General features: G+C 40.0%; 1 protein-coding gene across 1 annotated transcript; it reads left to right on the forward strand.

Annotated features, from left to right (window-relative positions):
• Positions 1 to 48: 48 nt before the first annotated feature.
• Positions 49 to 12,550, forward strand: NDUFAF5 (NADH:ubiquinone oxidoreductase complex assembly factor 5; the record flags this gene model as incomplete). Its single annotated transcript, XM_083858368.1, has 11 exons — positions 49 to 267; positions 807 to 847; positions 1,065 to 1,128; positions 1,795 to 1,842; positions 1,944 to 2,047; positions 2,531 to 2,570; positions 4,280 to 4,477; positions 5,061 to 5,121; positions 6,896 to 6,979; positions 7,341 to 7,423; positions 7,545 to 12,550. 11 exons carry the CDS (start codon positions 49 to 51, stop codon positions 7,629 to 7,631), a joined length of 1,029 nt encoding a protein of 342 aa, XP_083714494.1. The 3' UTR covers positions 7,632 to 12,550.
• Positions 12,551 to 13,268: the final 718 nt, after the last annotated feature.

Below are 13,268 nucleotides of genomic sequence, written 5' to 3' on the forward strand. Positions count from 1 at the left end.
CCGGCTCCCGCGCGGCGCATGCGCAGAGGGGTGCGGGAGGCCGAGCGGATGAGGGGTCTGGCGCGGCCGGCGCTGAGGGCACGATGGTGCCGCCGGCTGTGGGCGCTGCCCGCCAGGGCCGCCGCCGCTTCGCCCCCTCCTCCTCCCGCCGGAGCCTCGCCGGCCTCGGGCGCGCTCAACCCCTTCGACCGCCGGCTGAAGCGGAAGCAGAAGAACTGGGCGGCGCTGCAGGCCGAGCCCGCCAAGTGCGATTACCTGCGGGAGGAGGTGCGGGGCCAGGGGCGCCGGCGGGGTCACCTCCGGTGCCGCGGCCGGTTCTGGGCCCCGCGGCTCGGGGACGAGATTGGGGAGCTGGAGCGGGCCCGGGAAGGGCAGCGGGGCTGGAGCCCAAGGCCCCTGAGGGAGCTGGGGTGCTCAGCCTGGAAACCCCAGAGAGAAAAAAAGGCGTTGGGATCGCCTTATCTCTGTAACTCCGTGGAGGAGGTTGTAGCCAGGTGGAGGTCGGTCTCTTTTCCTAGGCAGCCAGCGACAGGAAAGGAGAACATTCCCTCAAGCTCTGCCAGGGGAAGTTTAGGTTGGACATTAGGAATTTCTTCACAGAAAAAAGCGATCAGAGATTGGAATGGGCTGCCCAGGGAGGTGGTGGAGTCACCGTCCCTGGAGGAGTCGAAGGAAAGACTGGACGTGGCACTCAGTGCCGTGGTTTAGTTGACGAGGTGCTTGTTTGCTAACAGATCGTACTTGATGATCTCAGAGGTCTTTTCCAGCTTCAGTGACCCTGTTCTGACCGCCGGCTCTCTCCGCAGGTAGGCGGCAGGATCGCGGACCGGGTGTTCGATATCACCAGGTGAGCCCCACGCTGTCCCCTCGGCCCCGGGGCGGGGGCCCTGGCGGGACTCGGTGGGTGCGGAGCGCCCTTCTCCGGCCTGCCACAAAACCCAGCTCCGTGGGCTGACTTCGATAAGACCCTTAGAGATTAGCAGGTGAAACGTAATATAGTTTAAAATTAAAAAAAAAAATCTTAAGACTTGGTTGTGTTCTGTGTTGTTAATCTTATCCTTTAGAACCTTTCCTCTCGCTTTGGATGTTGGCTCTGGAAGAGGTTACATAGCTCAGCACTTAAACAAGGTAACTGCCGTTATCTTCATACTTAAAAGTATTTAAAGGAACTTCATATGTGTCCCTCCCCTTCAAACTGGGCTCTGTTACATCTTAAAACAATCATCTGAGTCTTGATGAAGTAAATCTTTCCCCCCCTCCCCCACTCCTATGCCTGCAGTTTTAGTTCAAAGCTGTGTGTTGTGCAGGCTATTTTAGTTTATTGCCACTGAAAACTGGACAAATGGTAGTGCAAGGGAAGTTGTCTGTTATAATGCAGTGAACTGTTAGTTTTGTGTAGGAATATGTGTGGGTTTTAGGTGAATCTTTTGGCCACAGTTATTTGTTAAAGAGAAGTGTCATTATGGAGACTTTGAAGCCATTAACAGTTTACCCTTCATGAACCAGGCTGTAAGTAAAGGTGCATCCTTGGCTGTAAATCCATGGTTTATGCTTAACTGAACTTATGCCTAAAATTACAGAATGTGTTTTCTGTTACCACTTCTGCCTCAGCTGGTCTCCCTGGGAGAACAGTGTTGAGTGGAGAAAAGTGCTTTCTGCTTTAGATAAAGCTCTTACCAGGGGTGGAAAAGATTCTTTGTAACTTAATATAAATAGGTTTAAGTGCAAAAAATTACTTATGTCCATTTACAAAATAATTTGCGTATTTAATAGGTTTTTAAAATTTTATTTCAGGAAACAGTTGAAAAGCTCATTCAAGTTGATATCGCAGAAAATGCTTTAGTAAGTAGATTTTTGAGTGCTAAAGTGCTTCAGTCCTGTGATGCAGGAAAGCAAAAGAAGGGAGTTTCTGATGAGCTGTTTTTCTTTTAACCCAACATTAGAAAAATGCTGTAGAGTCTGAAATCCCGACGGTCAAGGTCGTAGCTGATGAGGAATTCCTTCCTTTCAAAGAAGATACCTTTGATCTTGTTGTCAGCAGCCTAAGGTATGTATTAATAACTTACTTTGTTTTGTTTTAAGTTGTTAATAATATTCTTTTCAGAGTAAGTTCAAGAAAATCAATCTAGCAAAGGTTACTAGTCCATTAAAAAGCAATGAGTTCTTGCATAGTTAATATAAGCATGCATTAGGAAAAACTGTCCTGGTTATACTTCCTGTTTTGTTTGTTTATTTTCCTACAAAACACTCAGAGAGCTTCTCTCTTTCCTGCATTTTGACAAACTAATCTCCAGGACTTGCATTTTCTCAACCAAAAGAAGAAAGAAAAAAGCCCTATGTGGGTAAACTTTGGTTCTTGTTTAGTATCAGTTTCAAGCAGGTGTTTCAGCATGGTTGCACCTTGAGCCACCAGTCTGTGGCTTTGGCTCCTGAAACTTACTTAGTTAATTAAATAATTATTTGCATTCCCTAAATTTGATTCAATCTGTAAAATCTAAAAAAAATTAAATGTACACTTCTGTTATTTCAGTTTACATTGGGTGAATGACCTTCCTAAAGCCTTCAGAGAGGTAAGGAACTGTTCTTTCATACTGTAAGTCAGCACTTGCCATTACTTGCATTGAGAGCACTCTGTATTTCCAGGTCTTTAAATAAGAGGCACAGAAATGACTCATGCTGCACAAAAAGTATTATTTGCAATACTTCGGGCAGTTTGAGGAGCATTAATTGATATTGCTGCTGATTTGTTCCTTCAAATGAATTTGGAATAAATGGCTGAAACAACATGTTTATACAATATTTTGGATTCTCCACCTCTGAGATCATGGTAACTAATGTTACCTGAGGCAGTGCTGTTGATTTTTATTGTTAGCTCTTACTACATGTAGTACAATACTACACTTTTCCAGAACTGCTTTATGGAGCTTGAGTTATTTTTATGTCTCAGCTGTTTATTTTGAAATACAGCTTTGGTCAAGGCTTTTTGATTTTGAAAGAAAGCAAATACTTCTCGAGGACAGAAATTAATTCTTTTACCAGTAACAGTTTTGATCATTTTGGATCAGTTAATCTCTTTCTTGCAGGTATAAACTTTAGTCAAATCAAAATTGTGATACAAGAGCAAGCATCATGTTAACCAGTTTGCTGTTTTTTGATTTATTTCATCTTGATCAGTCATTGCAGTGCTGTTCTATCACCTGTTGGTAGGAATAGGACTCCCCTACTGCTACTGAAATAATAAAAATCAATTGAAAAGCATTCAGTACTTACTGAAGAAACTTTGAAAGAAATATACAATTTTCCCTGGAATTTTAAATATTCTATAAAGTGTCAAATCCATTCTCCCACAGTAAATACAACTGACACTGTCTCGCAGTGTGGAGGGAACTGGGCTTCTTGGCCAACTTTCCTGATTTCCTCTGTTGGTACCACTGTCTTTAACTAATGGAAACTGCCTTTAACTGCCTATTTTTCTTACCTGTCAATTAAAGGCTTTTTTACTAGCACTGAAAAGGTAGCTTGATTTTAAAACTATTTAAATTTTTTTTTCAAAAATGTTGGAAATGCTTTCTGTCTTGTTAGCCTGGTTATATCATCAGGCTCTTCTAGATTTCTTAACCAGAGATCATTTCCAACTTAAAAAAACAAGAAAGCATGGATTTATTGGCCTTCTCACTAAGAAAGAGGATAGAACTTAGGAGACCAGAAAGTAGCAAAGGTGTTTGAGTTACAGTGTTCCTGTGTTGGCATGTTAATGATAAGTAATTGTAGACATAATAAAAATGGCATTACTCTATTGTCTCAGAAGTGCAGAGATCACTGCTGGCAACTAAACCCTCCATTTCTCTTAAATCAAGCCATTAAAAAGTGCTTTTGCTGCTCTCAGAAGGTAAAAGTAATTAGCATGCTTACCTTAATCTACCTTCTTTTCAGAAAGAGATTGAGAATATTGTTTCAGGAGTATTCTGCTGGAAATAGTTTTACCTTCAATTCCCACGGTTTGTTCCATGTTTCCTGACTGTAAGCAAGTGAAATTGACTGAAATCACACATGTCAGGAAATCACACATGTCAGGAAACATGGAACATTTCTGAGAATTGACTCTTAAAAATAATAGAGAACAATCTCTCTTCAGCCAGAGCGTTTGTTCGCAGTGTGACCAGAGGCTGCCTCACAGCTCACCCTGCAGAATACAGTCAACATTGTCTGTTACAGCTCTAACAGTGATTGCTTTGGAGTCGGTTGAGAGCCAAAGTCTCAGGAGCACGTGTGTTTGTAGATCCACCAGGTGCTGAAGCCGGACGGAGTGTTCATCGGGGCCATGTTCGGGGGGGACACTCTGTACGAGCTACGCTGCTCGCTGCAGCTGGCCGAGCTGGAGAGGGAGGGCGGCTTCTCCCCTCACGTCTCGCCCTTCACCGCCGTCGCCGACCTGGGACACCTGCTGGCCAGGGCTGGCTTCAACACCCTCACCGTGGTAATTATAAGTAAGAGAACCATCAGGCAGAACAATCCAGAGTTGCTGGAATGTAAAAATCGCTGTTTGCGATTCCTTCTGCATGTGGTGCATCTTGCTGCAGAAATACCGCAGACTGCCACTGCTTTTGGCTTTGTGGTGATTCATGGAACCAGCTGAAGTGTGTCTTTGGCTCGTGGCCCAGTAGAATTTGGATGGTTTTCTTGGAGAAACATCAGAGAATGTTAGAGCTGTGTGAAAAAGTTACAGACACTTGCTTTTCCTTTCTAAAACCCAGAAGGAAGTAATGGCGTTTAAATTAAAATTTGATGGCATTTGAATTAAAATTTGATTGAGTTTGGGCTACTAAGCAAACCTTTTTAGAAATGTTGAAATAGTACATGCTTTCTAGAAAGGCATGATTTGAGCAGCAGAGGCAGATGAATAGAATTGTAAAGTGGTTTGGATTGGAAGGGACCTTAAAAATCATCTGGTTCCAACTCTTCTGCCAGGGCAGGGAAGAGTTTGGTAGTACAGCAAGGTTGAAATAATGCTATTGGTTTAGCATGATATGGTCTATAACTGAACTTCTCAATTCTTCTAGGATACTGATGAAATCCAAGTGAACTACCCAGGGTTATTTGAGATTATGGAAGACTTACAAGGCAAGTATATTCTTTGTGGAAACATAAATGTTTTCTGTATCAGTGGAGCAGACACAGAAGAGTTTTACTGTGTGTTTCTTAACTCCAAATCATACATACAATCGTGGGTTGTAAAGAACCTTTAAAGGCCATCTAGTCCAGCTCTCTGCAGGAGCAGGGACATCTTGAACTGGATCAGGTTGCTCAGTGTAGAAGGGAATACAGGTGACCAGGCCCCTGATAAGTAACAGCTATGTTAATTACCAATACATCCTCACCCCTGATGAGTCACAGCTGTATCCAATACAGATAAGTGTGATAAAGGGAGTGGGTGAGCTGGTGAGGGGAGAATCATGAAGGAGGAGGAACTTTGAGGAAGAGGGAAGGCGAGACTCATGAAGAAGAAGAAGGATCCCGAGGAGAGAGAATCACTGCTGTCAGTGGTCAGTCTGGGTGTGCAGTCAGAGCCTGTTGTTGGAACCTGCAGTCACAGTCTGGCTGGGTAAAAGCTGCATTCAGAGTCTGCAAACCAATCCCTGCAGTCAGAGTTGAGCAGGAAATAACCAGCAGGTTGGGAAACCTCCAGCAGGAGCTTGGTGCAGCCAGAGGCAGTGAATGGTTGGGGTCAGGATGGCTGAGCTGTAAAGAGGAATAAACCAGGACCCTTTTCATGCTGTGATAAACAAGGAGTGTGTGTCTCAGCTGATTTCTACCCTCTAACAAGAGAGCTGCTGCAACAGCTCAGAGTTCTGCCTGACCTGGTCTTGGATGTTTCCAGATGTGAGTCATCCACCACCTCCCTGAGCAACCTGAGCCAGTGTTGCACTATCTTCATCACGAAACATTTCTTTCTAAAAGAATACAAAAAAAAAATCTTCATGCAACAGGGGAAGCCTGTTTTCCTGCTGTCTAGTGAGTCAGGAGATTATGCCTGTCAGGAGATTTGTGTTGGGAAGCACAAGTCAAAGATTTGCTACTTCATAGTCTGCTGTGAACATTCTGCTTCCCTGGGGTTCCTATTCTACATGAGCCTTGTTCAGTGTAAGGTGCAGAAAAGCCCTTAAAGAGAGACAGAAGCCCCTATCCCACACACTGACTTTTCCTGTGAGCCTTTCTAGTCACCAGGGCAATCAGCAAACTGCTTTGGAATGAGAATAACTATATCCTCATTTTGGAGTCTGCTGAGGAGCAGCAAACAGTTAGTAAGGATTTTGTTCATATTCTGATTGCATTTGTCATAGATTGTAAAGCAGTCATTCACATGCTGTCTGTTGTTACTGACAGCAACTCAGGGCATTTCTTATCTGGATCCACTGCTGTTTGGAGTAATTCCTTAATGGAAAGGCAACTTTTAGCAGAAACATTCAGATGGAGTAAGTGATTAAAATATTAGAATTGTGGTTATTTTATTTTGTATTTTAAATCTCTTGGACTAGTAATTTTGATAATTATCTAATTATTTAACAATTGTGTGTCTGAATAAACTTCTTGTACTTATTCTTAAAATTAGGTATGCTTAAAAGCCTAAATGTTTGAAGACTCAGGATAAAGAAGTAATAATTTGAAATGATTCCTAGCAATACAAACTGTAAATTGCAAAGCATAGGAATGAAAAGTTTTGGATTCTTACACTTAAGAAACTCACCTAATGATCTGTGGTATGTTCTCTCTTACAGTGAAGTGCAGAAGATTCTGTACTTACTCTGGTTTAGTAAGAATCTGTCCTTAGTGCATGGCACTTAACTCATGACATGTGCTGTATCTTCTTTTTCTTAAAGCTAAAACATATTTTTAGGTATGGGGGAGAGTAATTGCTCTTGGAATAGAAAACCTCTGCTGCACAGGGAGACAATGCTGGCAGCTGCTGCAATATACCAAGGTCAGTATTTGAGAGGCAATGAGTTAATCTAAAATGACTTTAGGAGCATTTTTTTCTGTGTCTTTTTCTATGACCTTTATGTAAAAGAAAACCCAAAACCCCAAACAAACCCAAAGCAAAACCAAAAACCCCAAGTACTTAAGAACAAAATGCCATTACCATAAGCTATTTTTAACCTGAATTATAATGCCAGGATTTGAACTATATTGATGCAGCAGGACGAGATATTTTTATTGTCCCAAATCTTTCAGCAGGAGTCATTATGATGAATATGTCAGAGTCAGTTCTGATGTTCTGAGAACTGAGTGTTTCCTAGAGCTGATGGTCTGAACCTTTTGTCTCTCCCTGCCTGCCCTGACAGAAATGTACGGGAATAGCGATGGCTCCGTACCTGCCACCTTTCAGATCTACTACATGATTGGCTGGAAATACCATGAGTCACAGGTAAGGTGAAGCTCTTACTTTATCTTTCAAGCTACTATTTAAATAAGCATTGTTTTAAAAGCTTTTTACAAAACTTTTTAATTTAAAATATCCCTATGCGTATTTTTTTTTTTTTCCATAGGCAAAACCAGCCCAGCGAGGTTCTGCAACGGTTTCATTTGGAGATCTGGCAAAAATAGAAGGACTTCTTAAGAGAGGAAAAAAATAGTTGTTCATCAGGGATAGTAACTGTCTTGAGACTTCTATAAAAGTTTTAATTGCAGACAGTCTTCAGTTGTGCTTATTTAGTGATGACATGCTGAAATGATAATAAAGTACATACCCTAGAGGTTTTTGTACTGTGCCACAGCATCATCTGTGTGAAATGGGATTAATTTTTTGTTTCTGGATAAATATTTGAGCAGTTTGCTCTCTCAAGTCTTTGAGAGAGCAGTTCAACTCTCAACTTTTTATTAAAGCCACTATTTTCAAAAATAATGCCTCTAGCGGCATTTCAGTATCACAGGCTGCTCCAGGTATGGTTTACATGTCTTGAATGTATTTTTGAATTATTTCTCAAGGATAGTAGATCATAATAAATAATAATGTATAATAAAAGTAAAGAATGGTAGCAGGTATATTTATGAGCCATCCTGTAAGAGAAATTACCAGCAAACACAAATTACTATGGTTTTTGAGTTGGAAAGTATGGGTAAAAAGTTACTGTAAGTATTGTTTGAGATTTGAGTAATTGAGTGATACTTTATTGAAATGTTAGTTGGAAATTACATTTACACATAACTTTGCACTTTTCTATCTCAGAGGCTAAAGAGCAAGAAGAGTAATTTTCTCTTTAGCTGTGCCATGGAGCTATGACTTTTCCTGTCTATAATTGCATTACAGAAATTGATATTAATTGCAACTATGATCCATTAATATGAGAGGTTTAGAAAAAATATCTGCCCAGAGATTTTGCTTGATTATAGCACTTGTAGAGATGGGGAGAAACAGAAAGGGTAAAGACTATACAACCAATTATACACAGTTGAATAAGTTTTATCATAGTATCTGAGTGGTATATCAATCCTGGTGGAACTAAAGCCCTTTCAAGTTTATTTCCTGGGCATTTTTAACACTATCCACCAGGTGGAGTTTGACAGAATTTGTGAGCGGCACAAACCCAACAGGCCAGGTAGGCAGAAGCCTTCCCATCAGTAAGGTCCTGATTTAGGGGGTTATTTTATCAACCAGGCTTTGACTTTGAATAAGAAATGGGCAGAGAAGGTGCAAATCATGAGAAGGAGGGCAGCAATATCATGTCCTGGTTTTGCTTACAAGCCTAACCTGAAATTATTTGAGGAAAATGAGTTCATCTTTTGTTTTCCTAGAAAAGAACAGTAATGCTGCTGAAAAAGGGGAGAGAGACTCTAAATGGTCTGATAACCTTTAAAGCCCTCTAAAGACTAAATCTAAAACAAGAGCTTGTTTCTGTGAAAGCTTCTTTTTTGTTCAATACTGTATCAGTGGATTCAGTACAAGATACTGCATCTCTCTACAGTTCTTCTCTGGCTTAAACAAAAATCCCCTTGTTTCTGGAAGAATCTCTGGTTTCCCAGATGTAGGTTTCTGTGAAGTTATGTGTCAAATTAATGTAACTTTGTAAATCCTTGCTTCAGTAGGTTAATTTCCAGTCACTTGAGCTGCAGGTTGTGACTCAGACCTGTTAAGGGAATGAGGAGGTGGAATGTGCTGGGTAAATGTTAATTGGAGGAGTGCTCCTACTGTGCTCCTTTGAAGTACTCAAGTTATGGAGCAAAGGAAGGATTTTCAGTTCTTTGATTTCATATTTCATAGATGGCATACATAAATAGTCAAGTGTTTTGGTAGTGGGAAAACGGAGAAGAGATGAATAGCTTTCTTCCTAGCCCTTGGGGAGGAAAAAAGGTGTAGCTATTAATTTGGAAAAGGGCTGGGGAGTAATAGAAGTGAGGAGTAGTAAATACGGCATTGGAGCAGTGTGGGTTGGAATTAGGGAACAGGTAACAGGCAGGCAAGGTGTTCATTTCCCTGGCTGTGTTTGAATAACTGCCTTTTCTGGTGGTTTTTAACTGCAATTATGGGGTTTTTTTCTGTAGTACTTCTTGGAATTCTAGGTTACTCCTGGTTTCTACTAGTTGCTTGAATGAGTAACTTTGAAAACACTTAGTATACTATGAACAGATGTTACTGTCACAAGGCTCTGTTTAATTTGAGTTCTTTTTCAGATTTAAGTCTTTATGGCTGTCTGAAATTGTAATGAAGAGCATGGTTGCCAGTTGCTAGCCTAGTACTTCATGTATGCTGAGAATCAGCTTTTGCAGAGTGAGTAACTTCTAAAAAGTAGTGGTGAAGGTGACATAATGTCTCTTGTAAGTTTAGTTAATTTAAAAAGCTTTATGCGTAATACAGAGTATTTTTCTCCTGAATACAGAACGAGGAAAGAATTCAAGGAGATAATTATTTTAATTAATCAAAAGCTAGGAGCCCATAAATAAAATAAAAATAAGTTTAGAAGAAGTATGGTTGCACTTAATGAACATGAGTGTTTTTATTATAGAGTTTGAGTCACAGATCTGGGTCTTTGGTTACAAGATCTGTCAATGCGTAGTTTTAATCAAGTCTGTTTAGGGTGAAGGAATTAGATCTGTACTTTCAAGACTAAGAATTTGTGAAGCTGAAACATCAGAGAGGATTCTTCATTAGCTCTAATTTATAAAAATGTCATCAGCAGAAGTATAAAAGTAAACCATACAAAATTAAATTTAAATGTATTTCTTTAGACTGTTTAAAAAAGAAAAATAGGAATAACACTCTTTTAATGTTTTCTGGAAAAACTAGGAGCTAACACTGAGCTTTCAGTTGCAGGGGGAGAAACACACCAAGCTTTCATATGGTGTTTAATTGGAATCTCCTGAAGCAAAAACCTCATCTCAGGGATTAAATTCATTACAGCATCTTGTTTAAGAAGCCATACTTTAGAAGGCTATTATGTATGTTAAACCTCTTAAGTTTTCATTTGTCTAACCCAAAGACTTCATTTCCACTTTTCAAGGATGTGATCCATTTTTGCCCAGGTTTTGTAGCCACTACTTGGGAGGAGTGCAATTATTGTAGAGCTTTGATTGGAATCTGAGTACTGAATCAGGTGTGACCTGTGTAGATAGTGGTTTGATGTCCTGAATATCTTGGGTGCCTTCAGGTGAAAGAAAAGGAAGAAGAGAATAAAAAAGAAAAATGATAGGTAAGTTTAGCTGAAGGCTACATATCAGAGTGAATCAGAATACACTGATGTAATGCAATTGCTGCTTGTAAGGGGAAAAACAGCTCAATCCTTATTTAAATGAAATTAGAATTGAGGTAATTTGTTGATTTATTGATGGCTTGTAATTAATTATTAGTCCATTAACTATAGATGCAGGATTAATAACAGCAATATAACACATAAATGACTACTATACCCTTACAAAACCTTAGTAAACACCTTCACATACCTAAACACACTCCTATAGCAACCCCCATACATACACCCTCAAATTTGCAGGTAAATGCTCCCCCCTGTCCCTTTACCAGGAGATTTTAGTGGTATGAGCCCACCCTTGTCAGAAGATGTTATCCTGTGTGCATCCTGTTAAAAATGTTAGGTCTTTTTATAGTTGATTTTTAAGCTGATTTTTCATTCTCACCTGAGGTCTCTTGGTAAGTGCCTGATTACTGTTTCATGTGGCTGATGGTCATCTTCATTTTCAGACAATCTCAGCAGATTTGGAGCAAACACCCTCTCAGTACTGGATGTTTTGTTCACACACATTGCACTTGTATTTCTGTCACAGCAGCTGATGTCCAGGATTTTTTGCCACATTGTACTCCATGTAGGTTTCCCCCATTATTTGGAGCTGTGTCTTGGGATGTGAGGAATGTTGATAAAGGAAGAGACAAATCCCACAGAAAGAGTGTACCTGTTTAGAGCCTTACTTTGAAGCAGTGAGTGATGAATACTGGGGAATTCTTTTTGGCCTCAAACTGTTCATAGCCAGAATATATTAAAATTTGTAATTGTAAAATAAGGAGGCTTCATTATTCAAATACAATTTGTATAATCAATATCAGATGTAATTTCTGCTTTCATAGATGACAACACTACAGGGACAGGAATATATTGGATACATTTCAGCAGCTTCCAGCACTAAAGAGGCTGCTGAGGGACATTTTATGGGTGTGTGGGGTGATGGCTCTAAAGTGACAGGGGGTGGGTTTAGATTAAATAATAGGAAGAAATTATTCCCTGAGAGGGTGGTGAGGCCCTTGAACAGGTTGCCCAGGGGAGCTGTGGATGCCCCATCCCTGGAGAAATGTTCAAGGCCAAGTTGGATGAGCTTGTAGTGACCTTGTCCAGCAGAAGGTCTCCCTGCCAGTGGCAGGGTTTGGAACAAGGCAAGCTTTAACATTTCTCTCAACCCAAGCCATTCTATGATCCTTTGTACCACCTTTTTAGCCAAAATATAATGTAAAAGAAGTTACTGTTTTACTCAGTACCTGCATTGGTTTAAATGGTTTGAATCTCTAACACTGAATTTTTTACATCTAAAGTAAAGCACCCTAATATTAAAATATCACTTATTCTGTGGAAATACTAGCCAAAATGAGCAATTTACTAAGGGAAACTACAGGGTAACAGGTGTAAGAAGTAGTAACTTTAAGTTTTTGTTGATAGTGGAATCATACTACCTGAGGATTTTTTCCTCCCTGGAATTTTTCTCCATAAACTAAGCCACAGATGGTAGTATGTGATACCCATTTTTTTTAGCCATTGTATCATCTTGTCTTCACAAAGTGTATATTGCTGTAGCATTCAGGTGCCAGAGGCAGCAGTTCTTACCAAAACTACTTAAGGAATATTTTGAAGTCTCCCATTTTTCTACCGTGTATTCTAATTCTTAGTTTTGTGAAGATCTATTACTTGATTCCAGTTCTAGAACTATTGTTGGCTTTAATTTGATGCAGAGCTTATATTTGTTACAGAACTCTTGATATTATTTCCTAATGCCAGTTGCTTTCACCTCTGTAATTAAAAATGTAATTCCCATCAAGTACCATTTCAGATTTGGTGATTATATTCTCAGTCAATTTCTTTTCTCAGTCAAAAGCAGGATGCCTAATCTTTGAGTAATATTGCACTTAGGCAGCAGCTGTAGTAAGCTTTATTAGGTAAACTAATGCTGAACTTCATAGGTAGCTAAATTCAAAATATAAGCCAGTCATAACTCAGTACAAATTTGCATAGCATCTTGTCCAGGCATGACTTTTTGTTTGTGATATTTTTTTTTTAAATCTATAATTGTTTCTGAAATTCTAAAGCAATAGCTGAGCCAGAGCTACTGCCAAGAGGCTTTGTTAATCACATCTCAAAGTACTCCTCAGATGATTTTGCCTCCAGGATTCGGCTTGGAAGGCGCTCTCAGGAGGAGCTGCGGTGCTGTCACAGCACTGTTGAGTCAACAGATGTAGAGCACTTGTTTGATGCATGGGTGACTGATCTTCCATTACCACCTTTCACAAAACAAAAGAAAACATCTGTTCTTTTATTTATATGTGAGCTTTCCAAGTAGATGTGTACAATTCTTTTGTTTATTTTGTTCTTTTGTTTATTTTGTTGTGTGAGTTCTATTCCCTCCTGACTCATTGAATCTTCATTGTATGGAAAGTGAAACTTGGAGCGCTGAATGGACTTGGGTGATTGTGTGGATGTTTTTACAGCGTGGTGCCTGGTATTTTTCTGTACCTAGAAGTTTATTATCCCTTCGAAGATAGCTAAGCAGAGAGTTTTAAA

Source organism: Zosterops lateralis (assembly GCF_965231275.1).
Source record: "Zosterops lateralis genome assembly, chromosome: 3".
Lineage (NCBI taxonomy): Eukaryota > Metazoa > Chordata > Aves > Passeriformes > Zosteropidae > Zosterops > Zosterops lateralis.